Source organism: Tetrao urogallus (assembly GCF_951394365.1).
Source record: "Tetrao urogallus genome assembly, chromosome: 5".
Taxonomy (NCBI): domain Eukaryota; kingdom Metazoa; phylum Chordata; class Aves; order Galliformes; family Phasianidae; genus Tetrao; species Tetrao urogallus.
The window spans coordinates 47,967,810-47,990,945 of NC_136818.1; the positions used below are offsets into that span (position 1 = coordinate 47,967,810).

The 23,136-nt window shown below is 42.8% G+C and overlaps 1 protein-coding gene across 1 annotated transcript; it reads right to left on the minus strand.

The window, feature by feature from the left end:
* Positions 1 to 914: 914 nt before the first annotated feature.
* On the minus strand, positions 915 to 15,262 carry DRGX (dorsal root ganglia homeobox; the record flags this gene model as incomplete). Its single annotated transcript, XM_079535759.1, has 6 exons — positions 915 to 1,177; positions 10,035 to 10,147; positions 10,646 to 10,818; positions 13,039 to 13,140; positions 13,275 to 13,372; positions 15,229 to 15,262. 6 exons carry the CDS (start codon positions 15,260 to 15,262, stop codon positions 915 to 917), a joined length of 783 nt encoding a protein of 260 aa, XP_079391885.1.
* Positions 15,263 to 23,136: the final 7,874 nt, after the last annotated feature.

Here is a 23,136-nt window from a genome sequence, read left to right on the forward strand (position 1 = left end):
CATATAGACATAACTGCACTCTCCATTAAAATACCAGCATTACCATTTGAAGCTAAGAAAGCTGCTCTGCAGTCATGTGTCTTTTATGTCTAACCTTGGGAATGGCAAGACTAATATTCACATGGAAGCCTGTGCAAGGATTTTATTTATGGATAAGCTGATCTCAACATTTCCCCAGTAATCTACTCCACTGAATGTTTGGCTTTAAGGGAAAGGAAGGAAGAAGGAAAAATTACAAAGAGCTTTGTTCTATCTTTTTGCTTCTCTTACACCTGGCCTGCCTGGGGTAGATTTTGTTAAGAAGTCGAATGCCGTCAGAAAACATCAGGCCAGGCTGGTGTAAACATGCGCTTTCATGTGCCTGTGCACAATGAGGGTAAATGATGCCTGGAAGGCTCTCCTGCCCCAGACCACATACCTGGCAGCCATGCCCTGTTCATGCAGGATAAAGGACTATTGATGGTGGTGATCCCCAGGGAGCAGCCCCTGCTCCCCACACGGTGACTCTTATTCTTGGGAAGGTCAGAACCAGGTAGAGGTGGTTCAAGTCCCAAAGGCAGCTGGGGTTGCCCTGCTGCTGACAAATGCAGCCTTGGGAAGCATGGCTGAGGTGTGCAGAAGCAAGTCAGTGTCCTGGGCATTTTGGCATCTCTGGAATGTGGAACGGGAGATAAAAACAGTTTCACAAATGTTTCCAAACACAGATAGTGCCAATAAATCAGGAGAATGAACCTACAGTGGTGCAAAAGCAGCAAGGGTGTGTGAAAGGCAGCCAGAGTGGCCACTCAGACTTGCTGGGTCCCTGGTGGCCTGTGATGTGCTACTGAGGCACAGCCACTCTGCAGTTCCATCGATGGCAAAGCCCCGGTGTCTGGTCTTGGCTCCAAGGCTGTGGGGCTAGCGTCAATGTGGCCTCATACACTCTTCTCCCCTTCCATGTGCTCCTTGGGTGGAGAGGGCTGCTTGTCCTGGCTGCTCTCTGGGCTGGGTTTGGCAGGAGGAGTGGGGCTTCCGTTTGTGGGCAGGAGGTTGGCAGACTGCAACACGGCCTCTGAGTGCTCCCTGGCTTTCATGCGCAGTGCAGCCACACTGGCAGTGCGGTTGCTTTGGCAGCCGTAGGTGGGCAGGAAGGAGAGGCCCATGGGGTCTGGAACGCAGCATGAGCACAGTGGGCTCCCTGGGAAGGAAGAAGACAAGGCAGCATCACTGCTGGGGGAAGGTATGCTCCCAGCGGCAGGGCACCCTCGTGAGGATGGTCCTTTGACCTGGTCGGAGTGACACACACCTACAAGTGCCACACCACGCACAGTATCTTTCCCTCAACAGTCAACCTGGAGAAGGCAGGGATGGGGTTTGAATCCCAGGTGGCATAAGTCCCCTCTTCAGTTTACATAGTAGGTATGTAGATGCTTCCAGGATGTAGATTATTTTTAGAAAGCTAGATTCTGCTCTGCTGAGACCCACAGGGAAAGAATCATAGAATCATAGAACTGTTAAAGTTGGAAAGACCAATAATATAATCCAGTCCAGCCATCAGCCCATGTCTGTGACCACTCTAAACGAGGACACACAGTGCAACATCTGCCCTTTTCTTGAATGCCCCCAAGGACAGTGATACCAACACTTCCCTGGACAGCCTGTTCCAATGCATCACTACTCTTTCTGAGAAGGAATTAATCATACTATCCAACCCAAACCTCCCCTGGTGTGACTTAAGACCACTGACTCTTGTCCCATCACTAGTTACCTGGTAAAAGAAGCCAACCTCCCTCTTACTACAATCTCCTTTCAGGTATATGTATATATACTCAATATATGTACATATATAGAGAGTATATATATATGTATATATACTCTATAGAGAGTTCATATATTGCGAGACAAGCAGGTGACAGATGGAGCAATTGAGGGCAAGCAGAGTCAGAAGTGAGCAGCAAAGCTTAGATCATGCAGATTTCCCCACAGCCAAGATGGAACTTGTCTCCAGTTCCTATCCCAATTTACTGCTCCATGTCTACCCTCAGTCCCATGCTGGAGGTGTCCCCTGCCTTCCGCCAACAAAATGAAGACTGATCAGACTGGGCAGCAGAATTTGTTAGGTGAGTGTGGGGCTCCCACCCCTGCATCTGGAAGTTTACTGCAGAGATAAAAAGCTGAAAATATAGTAGCAATTATGCAGGAACTAATGACCTTCTCCTATAGCACAGTAAGATGAGAAAGGATTTTTCTTGTCCACACTCCAACTACAAGCATCAAGTCTGCTTGCATGAGTCTGTTCTGCCTTCAAGAGACAACCTCTGTATTACTTAGGTATGATGACACAAGAAGGGTCTCCAGAAGCAAATCAAAGCCTCCTAAAACTGCTGTTGTTGAGATGGCTTAGAGTCCCATCAGGAGGGGTGGGCCAGACTATCTTCACTCCAACAATCTGAGAAACACAGGCTGTGTCAAGCAGGAAATATAGTACTGGATAAGGAGTGAAATGGCTGAGCTGCCACTTTGATTTGCTCTCTGGTGAGAGACATAGTGGAACACCGCTCTCCCCAGAGTTCTTAATGGCCACACAAACTCCATATCCTCTTCAGCCCCTAGCAGAAGCACATCTTCAGCTGATACAGAAAGCAGGCAACAGCTAGGCTGCTCACAACCCAACAGTGTCTTCCTCTGATCTTTCCAAGCCAAGGACTTGTTTTAATTTCTGCAGTTAATATTTGAGTTAAATGGCTCATGACTAACTGATGGAACTAATAATCTGCAGGGAGCAGGTAGTTTTTCTCTTCCACTGCTGCTCTTGGTAGCCAGGGGTCAGCACCCATTTGTGAGGGATGAAGGCAAGACAGTTGTTTGTTTTTAGGATGTTGGCAAGACTTCTCCACAACAACTATCAGAAAGTAGTAGCTTGCAGGTAAGGTTCTCCAGAAAAGAAGTAAAAAAGATTCTATAAGGCACAAACTATTAATGCAATCCCTTTTAGTATAACCCCTTCTACTCTCATTATACTCCCTGATAGAGCATCTGATCAGCAGAACAATATTTCCATGAGTTTAGACATTCAAATGAATTACACAAGTGTATATTATTACTCGACAAATATCCTCCATTTTTGCTTTTTGCTGTAGGAAAATCTATCTTTAATTTCATTATCATTTTGAGCACAAGAGAAGTTTATAGCAAAATCCATTCAGTAACACATTTTTTGCCGCTAACTGTGCTCATAAAGTCATGTTTTGCCCTGATGAAATGCAGCCACTTCAAGCGTTCTGAACTTCTTTCACAAGAGGAAGGAGAGCAGGACTGGTGACTTAGAGTTCCTGCAGTTTGCAGGTCTTTCAGCTTTAGAAAGTCATTTTTTTCACTGCTAGTAAGTCCCACTGACTAAAAGTTGGTTTCCGAAATGGGGCATGTAAATGTCCCTCTGTGCATCAGCTGTATTTGCACTGCTGCTCTCTTACACACTAAGATGTTCCACCAGAAATGAACACACTGCCAAGCCGAAGGAGGGGAGAAGTGGAGAAGAGTCCCTTTCAAAAGAATATAAACCAGCTCCAGCTTCTAAGAATAATTTTCATTCCATCATTAGAGAGGGATAAAATATTTAACATCCTTCAGTACCAACCTAAGCTCTTTGCTTAATAATTAGTGCTGATATTACCCATAGCTCTGCAACCTGAGGGTGCAGTTACCTGCAGTGGGAACTAGGATATCTAGCAGTATTTCACCCATAAATCACTCCTTGCATTTTCACTTAAGAATTCCAGGTTAAAACACTTGCAAACAACAGCTCCCACCTGAAAAAAAATACAGAGTATCTAGTGTCGTTTGCTCCACAATCTTGCTAGAGAATAAGAGAATAGGAGTTAGCCCAATTTTTATTTAATGTAAAAGGAAGATTGAATCTACCCTGCAATTGCCTGTGTCTGCAGGCAGCAAATCCAGTGAAATCCATCGGACTTTGGTGGCATAAAGGCCAGGACAAACAATATGTGAATCAGCAGCCCATTCAGTCAGCCCATGACCCAAAAAAGACCCCATCCACACATAGTAGACATCACTATTCTCTTATATCTTATTGGAGTAGGCCTGAGCTTACAGGGAGAAGGAAGGAATTGTTAACATCTTCAGAGAAGTTTAGGCACCTATCTAACTGCCATCAAAATGAGTGAGGGTTAGACCTTTAGCCTTAGAACCCAATCCAGCTTTTTCTCTTGCAGTTTGATATCGCTTTAATGGGATTTGGAGCTGGTTACTACTATACAGACAGAGAACTGCTTTCTTTCCTTTAGGAACTTACTGCCTTTTGTACACAAAATTAAAATGCACAATTAGATTTCCATTAACTTAGAGCAAATTCTGCTGAATTGATCTGAACCTCCACGTATATGAGATCATACTTTAAATGCTCAGCCTGAACATAAATACTTAATGTCATAAATACAGTCTGAAATATTTGATCCACTTGGCAGTTTAATTGATCTACTACAGAGACTGACAGGAAAAATTAAATTAGTTCTGTCTCGTCTCTGCCAACGTTACATTTCAATTGTAATGATATTTGATCTACAATTTTGGTTGTGGACCTTTCTGTGCAATTCCCAGGTTCAGTTTCAGCTTAGAGTGAGATGGGAGTGGGGCTCATATCGATGCAGGAGTATTTAAAATATATGTTTTCTATTTCAACCCAACAGTTTAAAGGATTTAACAGGCGGTCCTTTCAAAATGCAAAAACTCAGTTCACTGCCTCTTGCAGTATTCGTGCATGTCCATGTTTGATGTGAACAGCTGAACAGCAAGTTAAGTAGGGGGGGGGAAGTGAGGAAAAATTTGCTTTTAAATCATCACTTATCAATGCATTGTGTTTACTTTGCAGTGAAAATATTACATTTATATCAAATATACTTTTTGTGTAGTCACGTTGATTTGGCTGGAAGGTCAAAAGCAACCTTGAGTTCATAGTGTCATTCACCAGTCAGAGCTGATTCCAAAGGAAGCTCCCTTCTGCTCTTCATATATGTTGCCAAAACTGTGTCTATTAAAGCCTGAGGAATAAGTGGGTAAAACATAGGTAGTTCTATCCAAACCTTTTAGAGCTGTGAAACAAGAGATTCAGAAGAATAGACTCGAGAAGAATGGACGCAAATGCTGAAATGGGGAGGAACCAGATACTTACAGCGTTATTTAGAGTAGCCTGTTGAAGTTGTGTTGCTGTGGAAAATGAATTTGTTAAACAGAATTCACTTGCTAATTTGCTATTTTATGTGATTTGCCATAGTCACATGCTGAGAAAAATCAGTACATCTGTAACTGAGTACAAATGAATGACAGAGAAAGCAGAGGAACTCCCAAGTTCTGATTCCAGTTCCCCAGTCTCAAGGTAAACTGAGGCACTTCAGTTCAGTAAGCACTAGTTCAGGGGTAAGTCAGGTCGTTGAACACTTTTTGCCCAATATCATTATGCTATGTAAGCTGAGAAAATTCTCTTCATCTTTACATAATAGAAATCAAAATGTAATGGATGAACAGCTCTAACTGGGGCTTCTTTATTGGTATGATTTTTTTTCCTGGATACTGCAATTAAGCCTCCCCTAATAGGAACAACAGCAACCATGGCAGCAACAAACCATGAAGGAACGTAATCCCCTGGAATATCCACTTTGGTGGGCATAATGCAGTCTTGCTTTTCTATCAGCGAGTGGTGTGGAGGTGCCATAAAAACAACTGAGCTATAACTTGCACAGTGCAAAGCTGGAAGTGAATTATGAAAGTAATTCCCTGACAAGTGTAATTATTTCTCTCCTCACACGCTGCACTTTGAATCACAGGGCCTGGGGAAATTTCAGCGGAATGTAACAGATACACTTTTGGCCTCAGTCACCAGAAATGGTAGAACACTTCCGCTAAAACCGGAGATTCTTGTTTACACCCATTAATAACATCTTCTGCATTAATGAATTGCATTCATGCTGTCATCCATTAAGAAGGTACTTTGAGGTCTCTCTGTGCACAGAACGTTAGCTTCTCCTGATGACTCTACTGTTATACAGCCCATAAATAAAACAAGTATTTTCCCTTCATATTTGAGGTCTGCAATTAAATCTACTAAATGGACTGCAGATGCATAGTTTACAGTAAGTGATTCATCTTGGAAGACCATGGAAATGTCGAAGTCGCCACAATGAAGTAGCATTGTTGTCAAATTAAGACAATTTCAGAAAGTAACATACAACTGAAATTTCATCTGTGTGAGCTACACTTCTTCCTGACTATGAGCAGCAGTGAAAAACTAAAACCCAGAAGTAGAAAGCACAGTAATCCACCAACATTATGTCATTATGCTAATTATTCAAATGAGAAATTGCACAGGGATAACAGTTTTCTGCTCAGTTTCCAGAACAGACCCAGACTCATGTTCCAGCCATATCCACCAGCTAGCCAGAAGCAGCATGTGCAGGACTCAGAGGAGCACTGCCCGTTGAAGAGCTGCAGAACTACACAGAGTGTAAAGCAAGCCTGCTCAGCACCATGCAGCCTGTCCAAAAGCAAAGCTGCCGCCCTGTACTTGGCTGTCCTGAGATTTCTTGTCTTTTCTAGACTGACTTCATCTGGGAAACTGTGCTTGTTATATCTTTACATTATGAATTAGATACAGATAGCATGTACCCTAGATACTTTATGCAGCCTTGGAAATCTGGGGCTGGAGCCAAACCATCAAAGAGAAGAAGAAAGAGAGGTATTAGTTTCTTTATAAAAGACAGTGAACTCTCAGGTGGCAAAATGAAAACAGTCCCAGAGAGATGAAATAATTATTAATTAGTTACATCACCATCATCACTTGTTATTCACTATATTGATTTTAGTTGTCTTCTTCTAAAGCATCAGTCAAATATTACTCACTGACACCAACAAAGTGTTGGCTCACAAGCCTGACAAAACACATCTTGCCTCCTCAGAAGGAAACATCTTAAACTTCCCAATGGTGTCTGATGTGCTCGGAGTGCCCTTTTGTCCGCTTTACAGACTTGCTGGAGAATGTCAAAATTGCTTTCCCAGTTGAGAGAATACATATCTATTTACAGGATTCACATAGAGAACCTCTTTATCAGTATTTCCTTTGAAATTTGCATAGAAGAAAGCCGGGCTATGCATTCACTGCTAGTGAAATGGCTTTAACTCTGGAGGAATTATTTTGGTTTCAAAAGCACGAAAAATTCCTGGTAGTTTCAAAACGTGGTCAGGATGAAGATATGTGCCAGGAAGAACTCTTAGCCACATGGCTTTTCAATTAAATGTGCAAAATCTTGTGGAAAAAAAAAAGCAAAATATTGGAATTTTATGCCCTGTGTATAATTTAATGGGATTTTGCATTGCTCAAAGTTCTCTGTTCTCAGAATCATCATCGTAGGGCTCAGTCAGTATTTCTGTTGCAAAATGAGACTAGATTCTCAAGGGAGATGCTTAGGAGACTTCATTAAGGTACAGAAGAACACTGAGTAATTTCCACCTAAATGTATGGTCAGCTCTCCCTCAACAGACCTGAAGTTGTACAAACCAGCTCCTACCTCAAAGAGGGAAGTGAGAAGGAGAGTGAAACTCTCTAAATTGAGCAAGACAAAGAAGACCATGTAAAGGCTTTGTGAACACTGAGCCTTTCTCTGCCTTTTCCTTCCTTCTCACAACTACACTCTCTTCTCCCAGACCTGCGTGTGAGCTTAGTTGTGCTCCCAGTCACATTAGTTTAGAAGGGCTGTCATTCACTTGCATTTCTGTACAAGAGTAAAACAAAACATGAATCGTGCCTGAGATCTTTTTGGTCTGCACTGAACCTTTAGAGATGGTCCTGCTTCTGACTGCCAATTAACCAGAGGGAAGCACAGGTCTGCTGTGAACAGACCCAATTCCAGTCCAGGTGAATTGCGTTTGGAGAAACAGGGAAAAGGAACTTACAGTGGTGAGACAATGAAAGAGAAAACATAATTTCACATGTAAATACCACAAGAAAGATGCTCCATTTATTCTCTGCTCGTATAAATCAAACTTGCCACCTTATAGTCACATCCTTCCCTCTTAACACCAAAGCCAATATTTGATATCACTGAGACTTAAGTGCAGAAGACAGGAGCAGCTCAACTGAGCAAGCATGACAACGTGTCAACAGGCATACACAGAACTCGTGGTAGGATCTGCAGCTGGATTTCTTAAAATCACAGTACCCTACAAAATACCCTTGCACACACCCAGAAACTTCTAAAGTCACACAGGAAAATGTAAACCAAAGCATCTCAGCAAGGAACTGAAGGTTTAGCTGAAAAATTCATCATACGTGCACAAGATAGCTGCCCATCTCTGCCCAAATTACAAAAAATCTTTATTTTATCTGGGAACAGTGTTTCAGGGGCACTGTCTGTTAGCCTGGGCAACTGACTGCCTAATGATTATATCTGCCTGAGATTTGGGACTAGGATTTTTCCTGCCCCTAGGTTGTAAAACTGCTATCAAGCAAAAAGTAGCAGATTATTAGTTTTTCAATTTAGTGACTGGTTCATAAAATCACAGAAAAGAAGATCCGTAAGTCTTCCAAATAAATAAAACTTTAAAAACCCTCATGACAAATGTTTCATTTGTTCATTTTTATTTCATTTTGCTGAGCCTCCATTTCTTGCTATTATTTTCTTTAAAATTTAGCTAAATTTAAGCACGAAACGTGAGGAGGTATTGATGCATTTGATTTCAAAAAGTACTTATTTGGAAATTTTAAGGAAAAAAGCAGCCAATTCCACCTGAAATTGTTTACTGAACACAATCAATCCTTTTTTCTCACCCAGGATGACATTGTCAGCAAATAATTTTTTGCCCCCCTAAGATTGCTTGTATCTTCTCCAGAGAGGCTGTTCCTGCCCAGCGGATATGCTCGTGGTCACAGAGCAGAGGTGGAGAGGACTGTACAGTCCAACAGCCACTGTCTGCCACAGCATTTGGGTTGACTATCATCCTTTTAGCTCTAGGGCTTAGGTCATACCTCTGTGGCCTTTCTCAATTCAAAATCACCTGCAAAAATGGCACTTGCTGTGCTTTCTGCTCTTTTTGGAAAGACTTGGAGAAAGAGGGAAGAGAGGACAGGACAAACTCTGCAATTCAAAGCTTTTGCTTCAGGACTAAACCTCAACTGCACTGATTCAAGTGGAAATACTCAAGAGGAACATGAGGTATGCCAGGGAGCATAGCAAGAGACTGTAGAGGACTTCAATTTTCATAGCAGAAGGTCCTCAACAGGGAAATTTTCCTCTCAAAATATTGCACCACACTGAGCACAAAGAAAAGCTACATGCCACTTTGTGCTTGGCAGTGCTATGAGACTGTACATCCTATAAATCTATAAATTGAATTCATCCTGCTTGCACCCTTAGTCTTAGAAATTACTAGACTAGGAACAGCTAATGGATCAGCTGGCGATTTATTTTTAAAAGATGCATACTGCTGCTTTTTGCAGCCCAAAGGGATATGGACACTGGATATAAGCATCCTGAGCCTGGATCCCACGTAATTACTTTGCATAGTGCTCTGTCCCCATGCACTAGCTGTGTTCAAGTTTTCAGGAAGATGTGCTGGTCAAGAGAGGAAAGGTCTAAGAGTTGCAGAGAAATACTGCATAGGAAACTGCATACGAAGAGGGGATGAAATATCAGTAATGATGCCAGGCAATGTATAATGCAAAAGGATGTGAATAATTAATTTATTAGCATAAATTTGACTCTTTAAAAAGAAACACATACAAAGAGAACTTTAAAGGACCAAACCATACCTGTCTGGTTGCAAACCCTGACCTCACTGAAGATAACTGAGCAAAATGATAGAGCTTACCCGCAAACCACGCTACCAGAAGAGACCCATTCCCACAGCATCAGTCAATGCAACTACAACCAATTGCAACAGAGAGGATCTACCACATCCCAATGGCTTTTCACTGGCAAAGGTAGGAGCATCCACCAAACATGATGAAGCTGCTCTTTAAGCTGCTATCCAAAGTTAAAATCACTTACCTTTTAGAGATGCAACGTGGGATAAAGCTTGTGCATAGGTGGCTGTGTTGAGAAGAGTCCCAGGCAGGCAGGAGGGGAAGAAGGGTCCTGTAGGACCGACTGCTCGACTCAGGCTGAGAAGAGAAAGCAGCCTTTAGAATTAGAGCAGCTGACTCCAAAAACAGTGCACGTATGCACACCAACAGGTTCCCCAGGGCAGTGGTCAAGGCACTGAGCTTGGTGGAACTGAGAAGTGTCCACGCAACACTCTTAGACATATGGTCTGATTTTTGAGGGGCGTGGTATGGAGCCAGGAATTTGACCCAATGGTCATTATGGATCCCTTCCAGTTCAGGATATTCTGTGATTCTATAATTCTGTACTGCTGTCTCGAGAACAAACTGGAGGGGACTAAGCCTGGGGACTAAACCTGGGTAACATCAGCTTCCCACAGCCACCAGTTCCTCACACCCACATGGGCAGAAGGGAGTTGATGGTGGTTCATCTTCTAATGGTTTAGGTTGTACTTGAAACTGATACTATCCAGGTGCAGGCTTAGCATCTATCAATGAATGTATGTCCATAAACACAATGCATGCTTGTCCCAAAGAGCAGCAGCTGATTATTCTTACCTCTGCTGGATCTCCAGACTCTCTTTTTTATTCCTAGTTTGATCAGCTGGAGAAGGGGAATTTAAGTTCCTGACAGGAGGCGCCACCTCAGCCATTGCTTCCTTAGAGCCTTCTTGGTCAGAAGCTCCCCTCTCTGTTTTCCTCCATTTAGCTCTTCTATTCTGGAACCATACCTGGAGCAGGAAATCAAGCCAGGCTGAATGCCACGTTTAGCCAAATGTAAAGGAAGTCAACATTTGCCAAATTTTTACTCTGGTGAGATTGGATTTTGGATAAAATCTCTCCTTATTTGTGTTCATGTTGTTATCCTAGAGGAGCCTTAATATTACATTTCTCTCTTGAATATTTATCTATATGGAAAACAAGCCAAAAACAAAAGTTTTGAGGATTTTTTTGTTACCTTGGAGCAGATGCTCTGAAAGCACCATATTTGAGGTGGAAAATGCCAAACCTCCCTCGAGGTCAAGGAATCCACATTTTAATACATGACTTCAAGTATAGGCAAGATTTTTATTATTCTCCTCCTCCAACTCCATTTTAGTTAGCTGCCTTTTAATTGCATATATCAGCAAACGTTGAATAATGATTTTATCTATATTCTAAATTTAGAGCAGTTAAATGCAAAGCAAAATGCAGACACTTCCTTGCGTCTTAATTGAATGAAGGTCACAGCTATAACAACATTTAATTGAGCTATTTTTCATTATCATATTTTAATGACTTTGCACTGACAGTTCGCCTGCTTCTGAGGAAAGAGCATGATGAAGTCGTTTATTTCCCTATTTAGTTATTGTTTGACAACATCATCTTCGATTAAGACTCTGCTTTATAGCACATTAATCATATTTGAATGAGCAAGGGGTATAAATGTAAACATATCTCCCATCCTCTGTGTTTCCCCATGTCCCTGCATGAAAGCAGGCTAAACAAATGCTTGCATCTATTGTCTGTTTGCATAATAGCCAACAACAAGGCTAAACACCCGTCCTCAGCAATCCAATTGTCACCACCCCTATCTCACCCTTGCACCTTTCAGGAAGAAGTTATGATCTTCCACTTCTGAATGCTCAATAATTGTCCCATTTATCTCAATTTGCAGTTCAGTCTTTAGACACCAATAGCCAAAATGGCATTTTTTATTATTTTTTTTAAGCCAGTACCTACAATGCACTAGCAAAAGAAGATTTTCATTTCCAAATAATAATCATTTTAATTTGCCCACATATGACCAATGATTCATGTTCAGATTTAATAATCAGGATCGCATAATCTGATTATAGAAGAAATAATTTGTTTACAATCCCCAATTTACTGTGGTGAATTCCATTATCTCTCTTCAGCCATTGGGTTTTAAGAGATACTAACATGACCCTAGGGAACAAAAGGCAAGCTATTATATTTCCTACAATTAGATCTTTGCATAGTCTTAACCCCAAGCACCTAAAAAAGAAAAAAGAAAAAAAGAAAGAAGAAAGAAGAAAAAAGGAAAAAAAGAAAAAAAAAACCAACAAAAAACAGAAACAGCGTGCAAAAAAGCCCCATAAATACAATTAATACATAATTGGGTTCAAAAAATGACTTGCAAGTCAGCGTGGATGCCTGCAGAGTTGTATGGATCCATCTCTTACAACTGCAGGAGTTCTGCTCTTAGTAGAGCTCTTAGCAGAGCTTGTAGACACTTAGACAAAGTCAATCTCTGAGTACGCAAAAAAAAGACCAAACATGTGGGCCAAAAAAAGAAAAAAGAAAAAAAAAAAAAGGAAGGAAAAGAAAAGGGGGCAGGGAGGAAGGAAAAAAAAATAAGAAGGAAAGGAGGAAAGTGTGGAAAAGAGAAAGAAGGAAGAAGAGTGATCGTGGCCAATGGATCTTATGGTCTTATCTCATTGGATCTTATGAAAGGCATGGAAATTGCTCTACTGGCTCTATAGCCATCAGAATTAAGTGTTTCGAAAGTAGAGGAAAGGAAGAAAAGTTGAGGCGGAAAGGCTCCTGCTAGCCGCAGGGCTCCCCCAGCTGCCCCAGCCCATGGCCTTCCAGTGGTCCAAGTGGCCGCCAGAACCACATCTCAGCTCTTTTCTCCATGCACACCCCCTCCAAAAGCAAGGAAATGGATGTGCATTGATGTAATTTAGTACCTTGGAGACACGGACAAATTAGTGTAGAACATTATCACTAGTTAATTATGAATGACCGATTAATCAACCTAATCTAATATTCCACATTATGTTGATGTTATTAAAGTGCATCATGAAAATGACAGATCGTCTTCATTTGCGTTCTTTGGCCAAATGTGCACTCTGCAGTGATGATGTCAAAAAAAAAAAAAAAAAAAAAAAAAAAAAAAGTTTGCTGGTTTGAATCCCCGAGAGTTCAATCATCCCCGGGATGTTTACCTGCACCCGGGCCTCCGTCAGGTTGATTTTCATCGCCAGTTCTTCCCGAGTGAACACATCGGGGTAGTGGGTTTGAGCAAAAACCGCTTCCAGTGCTTCAAGCTGTTGGAGGGGAGGAGAGCGGAGGTGTCAAGGGCAGCGCTGGAGGCGAGGGGCTCCTGCCCGTCGGGGCGGAGGTGGTTCGGCACAGAACCGGGGAAAGCGAGGCTGGGGAGCGTAGGGGGTCGCGCTCCTACCTGCTGCAGGGTGAAGGTAGTGCGGTTGCGACGCTGCTTCCTGCGCAGGAAACCGTCGTCGAAGTCGCCGGCGGAGTGTGCTCCGAAGGGGGCAGCACCTGCGGGAGGAGAGCCGCAGTGGGGTCGAGGGGCGGACGGGGGGGCGATCCCAGCCTGCCGGCCCCAGCACACCTTCCTCAGGAGTGAGAGGCAGCCTGCCTCTCAGAAAGGCTAGATTTCGGATGGGTTTCAAAACAATGGAAGGTGTGTGTGAGGAGGGGTGAACCCTCCCGGCCGGGGGCTTCAAGGGGTCCGGGAGTTGACGGAGCACGACTTTGTCCCTGAGGGAAGGCCTGTAGAGGGCAGGCAGATTGCAGGGATGCCCCGCTCAAATATAGCTCCCCTTCCCTTCCCAGACAACGTAGAGTAAAACAGAACGAAACGAACATACGTCCCCCCGGTCCCCGGGCCCAAAACACCACCACTGAGGATCTCCAGGACCCAACTCACAGAGCCCCCCCACCGATGTCCTGCGGCCCCTCTCCCGCTCGGGCCATCAGGGCAGGGCACCGCGATCAGCCCACGGTACCGCTGGGGAGCAGTCCTCTCCCCATACTAGCTGCAGCCCTGGGCAGAAACAAATGCCGTCTCGGTGACCACGGAGCCTGGTCGCTTCCCTCCAAGCTTTTGATAAACACCCCCAGAAATGGCTTTTCTGTTGCCACTTCTTGGGTTAGTTTGGTTCTGAGGGTGTAAGGAAGTGGTATTGCTACTGTCACCTGGGATGCTCCACTCCGGGTGCTGTCACCCCGCGCGGGGAAGCCGCCTCTCCCCCCCTCCCCCCCCCCCCCCCCCCCAGCTTCTGCAGCCCGCTGCCCTCGGGGGCCACTCCCCAGCTCGGGCCGCCAAAAGCACGCACCGGTTATAAACAACAACAACAACAACCCTTCTCCTCCCCCCGCCAAACAGACAAAAGCGTGTTTCCAAAGCTGTCTGCCAAAAACTAACGAACAAAGCTACCGAGGCACTCGGTGACGCTCGGCACAGCTCGAGACAACTTCGCGGAGCGCGCTTTGCAGGCGCCCTCCGTGCGTACCCGGGGGGATCCCGCCCCCTCCGGGCCGGTTCCTACAGCGCTGCACTGGGACAAGGAGCGGGGCAGGCAGCGCTGGGGGCCGAGGCCGAGGCAGGAAGTGGGGAGTGAAGGTATATGCGGACCTTTCTGGGAGGCAGGCTTCCCCTCACCCGAGCTGAGGGTATATGCGGGGGAGACACGGATGGATCCCGAAGGTTGCCTTTTTTTTTTTTTTTTTTTTAAAGAAACAAACGAAAAATTAAACAACCCACCCAGTCAAAAACATCCTGTCGAATGAAGCGCTCAAAAAGAGAACCCTATCAAGCGTCTTTTTTCTCTCTCCTTTTTTTTTTTTTTGTGTGTGTGTGTGTGTATGTTTGATTATTTTTTTTCCCAGCCGTGCCCCGTGTTTCCCCATCCTCCCGCAGAATGTTTGTAAAATAACATGAAAGATTTATGCGGTCCCTGTGGCTGGAGGGAGGAGGCGTGACCACGTCCTGAAAGTGTCCCGATTACAGCCATGACACCAACATCTGTGCTGGGAGGGGAGAAAAGCATCTCGTTCGTAGCCTGAGGCTCAACTGCGGGATCGCTATCCGCGGAGGGGAGGCAGGTGGCAAAACGAGGGCGGGGGGTGCAAAAACAAGGCCTTTCCAACAGGAATCAAATTAAAAAAACCCAAACCCATGCCATCCTTCTTTCCATCTTGTGACAAGAGGGAGGGGGGCAGAGGGTTGTGTTTGCTCTTGGAAAAAGATGAGGCGCTTTCAGATGGGGCTCTTTCTATAGATTCGCATCTCATCTCGGCACACTCCCTGTGCGAGGACAACCAGAGCGCAGCACCCCCTCCACCCCAGCATACACGAACCCTCAGCCCCGGCCCCACACGGCCCCACTCACCCTCGAGTTGCGGGGGGCAGTGGAAATAGAACATGGCCCCGCGGCCGGGCCGCCGCCCGCTGCCCCCCGCGTCGGCACCGCGTCCTCCGCCGGGCACCGCCGAGGGCTCTGCTGCCGACCTGGGGACAGAGAGGGAAAGAGCAGAGCAGGTGAACAGCCAGAAGGAAACACCCAGAAACTCCCTGGTGAGCCCAGAGCCAGCCCAGACGAGGCAGAGAAAGTCCTATCTAACGCTGCGTGCAGCGAGCTGAAAAGGCAAAGGCAGAACACTCCATGGTAGGTGTATAGTAATCAGAACCAGCAAAAGTTTGTTGCTATTTTTTTTCCCTTTTCTTTGCTTCCCTTTTCTTTGCAAATAGCTATCTACCTTTCATTCTGCTATCTATGCGTCTATCCATACATCCATCAATCCATCTGATTATCTCTTCCATCTGTCCATCCATCTATCCATACATCCATCTATGCATCTATCTATCCACCTATTTATCCATCTTTCTATCAGTACATCGAATTCTTTCAAAGATTTACTTCAGGAGTAAATAGTAATATAAAGAAAAACACTTACTTAGAGCTAAGAATGAGCTGTTTAACAGACAAATCAAACGGAACTATTTTACCTAAGTGAAACAGCAATAAAACCTAAAGGCTGTCTTCTTTCTAAAGCATCCAAATACACACTGGGAGCTGTGATCGGATTGGAAACCAATGTCCTCAGCAAGAAAAAAAAAGTTCAAATTTACATGCAGTCATATAAAAAAATCCAGAATGCAAATAAAAATAGTAATCCATACCTAAACCGAACTGAAGTAAAAATCACCAGTAAGGTTTGGGGTATTTTGCACTGGAATAAGGCGCTGTGAGTTGTTGGCTGCAGAGACAGAAGGGCTCTGTGGAGTTCTGGAAGTGGCCAGATGTCTTTATATCTGTCTACAGCATGCTCTGCCTCTCAGCACTTGCCTTTATAATCTCACGCATAATTGGCCTTAATCTGATTATTTCCAGCGCTGTCTACAGTGAGTAACTTGGATAGGTCTATTGGGCCCTACAAATGGCCCACGTGGTGTGTAGAGGAGGGAAAAAGAAAAGGAAAAAAAAAAAAAAAAAAAAAAAAAAGAAGATGAAAAGAAAAAAACCCCATCATTTCTCAGCAAACATCAGGAATGTGAGTGGCAACAACAAAATCTCATTATTTTTCCGAGCATTCGCGCTCCGGGGCTCGGCGGCCCCCGGCGGCGGCCCGCGAACCTCGGGGTGCTCCAGTCTGCGGGGCCAGGGGGGCCCTCCGAGCCGTGCTGTGCCGAGCCGTGACGAACCGTGTGGAGCCGAGCCGAGCCGTGCCGAGCCGTTCCCGCCGCCCGGACCCGCTGACAAAGCGGCTGCTAATTGCCGTCGGCTGGGTTTTGGGGGGCCGCTCTGCACACGCCTCGCCTTTCCAAGCGATCGTACCGCAGCAAAGTTTGATTTTGTTCACAGCGAGGGGTCTCTGGATTTATGCTCGCTTCCCGTCTGCAAATGATATGCGTCGGGACCCTTTGCAATTACTTTTAAAATGCATCCGAGACATAGGCTCAGCGGAGAGAGATGGCCCTTGCCTCAGCCCGGGTGAAAATTAGACTTTAAAGTACCCAGATGAAATTTTCAAGTCAGGGACGCGGGATTGGATCAAATCACATAAACTGCAAAAAAAGCAAGTATAATGGCACATAATTGGTTCTGTAATAGCATTACACAAGGATAATAGCCTGTTATGGCCCCCTGCACATTAAGTGCTTCCCTGGCGTAAAGCCTTTATGATATTAAAGGGGGAATATAATGATATTTTGGTTATTAAATGCGTGTAATTAATTTATGCACCACTGAAAATAAAGTTGGTATTATGACCCACTCAAGATGCATCAGAAGATGTAAGTCAGACAACTGTTGATAAGTTCTGGTGTCTATGTTTCGTCTAGACTGCTGATTTTATTTTGGAACAATTGCTTCTCCGGCAGACTACACAAATTTAATATTTCATAAACATTGTAATGTTCTGTACAGGAAGGGCGAGCAAATCTACACAGGCTCTTTTAGATCTGATGGGAGTTTAAAGATGTAGCACGTTCATACCAGAGCAAAGAAGATACAGATGATACAGGTGCAGAAATAGAAAGAGATTTTAAAGAGATAATGCCTTTGGAAAGTTATTCAGAATATGCGATCTCATTAAATAAACACTAATAAGCTTTAGAAATATCACCTGCACTATCTGCCTTTCACACGAGGCATAGCTGCAGAAATTCCCCTAATGTATATTCAAGCTGTAATAATGTTTTAGAATTGTATTATTTTAGCAAAATAAGGCAAAATCAGAGATCCAAACATCATCTTATCCATTCACCTAGAATTTTCTCATACTGGTGAAATATTTAGAAAGTTACAGACATGCATGTTTATATATAAATATCCTTATATGTATACACATACGTAGAGGCTTTTAAGGAAATTGCTGTTTGACAGCAAACATTATTGACTTACCATCCAGGCAAGTCTCCGAACAGCAACGTATAGCATGAATCGAGCTGGCTTTTACAGCACCATGCAAGAACAATGTTCTGAATCCGAATGCACTCCTTAAAATAGCCACACACACTTTAGGTCAATTAACCTTAAAAAGAAAAACATAACCTAGAGGTACTGTCTGTATCTTCCCTATCAGCCTCTGCATCCTGAATTTTAAAATCCACGCAGGGCCGGTACTGTGGGATCTCTTTGCATGGAGACAGATGTGCCTTATCCTTTCTTCTCTCTGGCGTTGGAGAGAGAGTGAAAGTGTTTTATCTTAAGAACCCTTAATAAAATAATAATAACTTCATTATGGCACTCTAAGGCCTCACTCTAGTCAGGGATCTGCATCGCTCTTTTGGCTCCAAGACTCACTTTCTGCAGCAGTTTGAAGCCTTCAAGTTCAGCGTATTGCGAGGGGCATAGAGGGTGAAATGGAGCAGGGGGAAGTGCTCCAAATCGCTGCTTTTTGAATAGAAGCGGTATGACCGCGAGCTGGTTGGCTCAACTTTCTCCCAAGGAGTAGCAGCTGCAAAACAAGCAGATAACTAAGTAATATATAATCCTCCACCCCTAGCCAGTTTGGTGCCTGTTTAATTTTAATGCGCGAGACGTGGGGTTGACTTAATTAAAAGTTAAAGCTTGGGAGTCTTGGGTGCCGTCCTCCGGCGAACCGAACGCAGGGGCGCGTTTCAGCACCACGGAGAGCTCCGCATCCCTTCCCGCCTTGCCCGGCGCGTCCTGCGGGGAGAAGCGCGGGGTCGCTCCTTTCCCCGTAAGCAAGACTGCTGTCAGCGCTGTTCCTACGTCTCTCCTTGCCTTCCTTTTATAGATGCTTGCCTGCGAAGTTGGGACTCCCGGAAAATGATGAGGAAATTGCGGCGGGTCATGGGACGGCATTTTTCCTGTACCTCCTCTCGTACAAAAGTCCAGCATTAAAAACAATCTGAAGCACGAAATAATATACAGAGTTGAGTTATTTCAGCAAAAAATCCCTTTCTGTGAGAAGTTGTTAAAGTCTGTCACAGACATTCACACTTACTATCATCGTCATCCTTACGGACAGTATCAGTTAACAAGCGTGCAAATAAAAGTTCAAGTAATAAAAATAAATACAATACAATTCAGAAAAGACTTTTTGCTGATTCCATCTGTCTTAAAGCAAGACTGTTCCTATGCTGCACAGACAAACACATCTCTTCTAATTTTTCTACTGCGACAGTAAAACCCTGGACTGAACTGACAAGCAACGTAACTGAATTGACATCTACCTTCAGAGACCTCAGCTCTGAGGGGATCATTTGTAAAACTCAAGAAAGTCTGACTGGATCAGATTTGATGAAGTGGCTCTCTTGTCTTTTCATGTCCAAGCAGCTCCTTTCCCATGATTCTCAATACCTGACCACAGAAAAAGACTAGCAGCTAAAAGGTTATTTTACCCTAATTCACGTGCAGTAAAATGTATTTTCCAATTAACCAAATTTGCCGATTTGTCCCGCTTGGACACTCTTATAATTTATAATATAAAAATGTTCTTTCTTTATCTAAAGACCAAGGTGACTGCTTTTAATTTTCTGTAACCTCTTTACACTTGATGTTCACCAGACTCATAATGTTAATTGGCTTCATATACGGATCATCAGTTTAATGAAGGAATAAATCCTATGTTGCTTTATGTCCCTCTGTTTTAACAATGATTGCTTTAATGAAGAATGTGACGTGTTCGAAATCAAAGCTGCAGGAGACATTAGAGGGTTTTTTTGTTGTTGTTATTTTTTAAAAAATTATGACTGGAATGCCTATTTAAAGTTAAAACCATGATATTTTCATGTTTAAAATGGTGTTACTTAAATCATTTTCCATGGAAAATACTGACTCATTCTTCGGCAAAGAACTTTTTCTTTCTAATCATGAGTACAGACTGAGTAACACAATTTTGCAGTATAAACATCCCAATTAGGTTATTAAAATATCTCTGAGATGATTTTATACCACTGCAGTTTTAATTCAGAGTTTTACTTAAACTCCTACTGAGTTCAAAAGGAGTTATGTTTGCCTAAATAAGGAGCATTTGTATATAACAAATATTTCCCTTCATCAACCTACTGTGTTTTCACTGTTCCTATGTGGATGAAGAAAAGTATAGGGGAGAAAGAATTGTCTGTTCACACACAAAAGCTCTGCATTGCTGTAATCTATTTCTCCCCATGGGGATTTTAGGATTTCGGAAGCAAGGGTAAAACGTAATGAAACATGGGCTCACAGAGGTAGGTGACTGCAAATCAGAGCATCAATTAGGCCAAGCTGGAAAGCAGCAATTACACCAAAGTGTGTGTGCTGGTTATACTAGCTACAGCATGTTTAAAACACAAGGCAAAAGCATTTTTGTAATTCAACTTTTATGTTCCTTGTCCCACTTAAAATGAAAGTAAGCTTTTCTTCATCTTTTTTCTAATGAGAAGTGCTTATGATGTATTTATTTTTTGTTATTTGGAAGCTGGTGCCTGAAATAAAATTACGTGATTCTTATATATAAGAACACGTAATATAGAAGAGGAAATTCTCTAATCAAAGCCTGTTGCAATGACTAAGAAATCAATGGACTTGGACAGAAATGTCAGGAAGTAGCAGAGGAAGTGAATGGGAGGGGAAGGATACTGGTTGAAATTCGTTACCACTGAGAACTGAGAACTTACCATACTTATTTAAGTGTGCCAGGCCAGATTCCACAGCATCTTTTGTCTCCACAGGTACCACACTCATTCAACACAGATCACCCTTAACACACCTTCTCTCAACTTTGCCTCTTCCATACTGTCACCATGTCTGAGAGAACTTTGTACTGCCTTTTAAAGATGCACAGAACTGTAACCCATAACCATCGCTGTACGAGCATACAGATGACAGCCCATAAACCATACTTTGCCTTCCCATTCCATGGAGAATAAAATATCCTATGGCACCCCTAGAAGCCTAGGACAGTTGTCTGCCAGGAGGCTACTTCAAGGGCAACATTTCTCTACATGGGGCTGCACTTTCACAGAACCTGTGCTTGTTCCCTGCACTTGTTACCATTTGAAATTACTCATTTCAGGCCAGAACTATGCCAGGATTTGTTGATGCAAAGGAACACTGATTTTATGTTGCATTTTGGGTTTTGTTGGTTTTATTATTTTTTTTTTTTAAGTGAAGATGTCAGTGCTCTTTCCCACTAAAATGAGACTTCTAAACGAGATTTGTGAGAAGACACTTCCAAGGGAGTAGATATGAGAGTGAGAAAAATAAGTAGCGTTACTTGGAGGTAGGAAAATTAGGCACAGAAAAGCTGACAATTTCCTCAAGCTGTCTATAACGAAAAACTACAGCAGAAGAGAGCAGTGGACCTAGAGTAGATAAGCCAATATCTTAATTATTTGACCTTGCCATCGTATATATATATGTATTATTATTATTATTATTATTATTATTATTATTATTATTATTATTATTATTTTGCTAGAAACTGCTGCTCTAGTTTGCCAGAATCTATCATTTTTTGAAAATATTACAGATTTTACATAAATATGAGTGACACAATTATTGATACTACGTACCTTGGTCAAAGGCAGAAAAATGATTTCCTACTGTCCATATAGCACACAGAATGCATAGAAAATAGAAAGCTGTGAAAGCTGTAGAAAGTTAAAAACTGAAAGACACATTATAACTCAGATTTAAGTTTTCACTTTCTTTGTGTGGCCCTTATTTTACTGTAGACTTGATAGTTTATTTGGAGTTTTCCAGAAGCTTGGAAGGAACTGGCCCTTGAAATATACATCTCTAGTACAATTGTTTAACCTGCTTTGTTTTAAAGGAGCATATTTAGAAACAAGAATATAATATTCTCAGGTACATCCGTCCAAGTTTAGGCTCCACATTGAGCCTATAAAAGAATGATATGATTTTCAAAGATGCTGACTATTGCCAAGAAATTATACGTGATTTCAGAAACCCTGAAAATGGCTCACTGTTTGCAGAGATGTGGGGTCTCTACTTCTACATCACATCTTGTGTGAACAAGGCAAGGTAATTTGATTTCTGGCAGAATAACCTGGCCCTAGATCTCCACTTGAGTATGGAGATGGTCCAACACTATGTTAATGGTGCTTAGACAGGTATTTTGATGCTGTTGTGGACTTGCTTTTCATCAGATGGGATAATGCCAAAACTTTTTCTCATTGCCAACAAGATAAACCCTTTTGCTTATTCAGAAATAGCACAAGGGCAGCATCAAATTTTCTTTTCCTCCTTTTTCTTCTTGTTGCCATGTGTAACGGTTTATATGTAGCACCTCCTCAGTGTTTTTGCCTATACTTCTAAGCATTCTTAAGTTCAAGCCAATTTCATTCCTGCTCTGTCTTTTAGTATTTGATTTGATGGGAAACTGGGACTATGCTTTTCTCTATTCAAATCCCTCTGGAGATATTTCCAAGATCTGGATGCTCTGCACTAGAGTATTTCTAATGAAAGGCATTGCTGAAACAACACTGATAATGGTGTTCACTGATGTTCAGAGATTTGTTGATTTAGAGAATGAGATAGAACCATTTAAACAAGCTGAATATTACATGAATGAAGGAAAGGAGGAAATCATAATTCATTCTTTGAGCTAAAGAATAAGGCAATGCAGGGCCATGCAAAATTTAGAAGCCAGATTTGCAGAGCTTTCTAAAAGAAATTCAACTTTCATCCATGCCACCTTTCAACTCTACTTTCATTAATCTTATCTTTCTCATAAACCACGACCACCGAATCCTCTCTTTACAACTTCCTGTTCCAATTTCTTACCTTAAAATTCAGGTCCTATCACTGTTTCAGGCACTTCATAGCACTTGGTCTTCAGAAGAATTAAGTTTGAAAGGCTTCAGACTGGGCTTTGAACAGGAACATGTTATCACAGGTTTTGGTACTTGCACAGTCACTTACTTAACAGCAGAAAATGCATAAGCTAATTTCTAGGCTTATTTATGGTGAGATAGCTCAAAGAAGTTACCAAAACTTGCCAATCTCATGGCACTGAGTGGTGAAAAGGGAAAGGTTGGATAGCCTTGAGGAGGATGGAGCTCTGAAACACTGATGGACTTCTTGAACCTAAAGTTGGTCTTGCTCAAGAAACAAGAGATAATTGCATGAGCTGTCATCTGAGAAACAGCAGAAGAAATGGAATGGCCATAGTTCTGCTATTAATTAGTTTGCTTATACTTGGCTGAGTAGGAGCTGAGAACCTTTTGGCATACTCTAGAATTTATCTAGGGTTTGCAATGTCCAAATACATCACTTATTTATTTATTTTAATTTAAGTTTGTTTTCTCAGCTGTCCTTGGACAA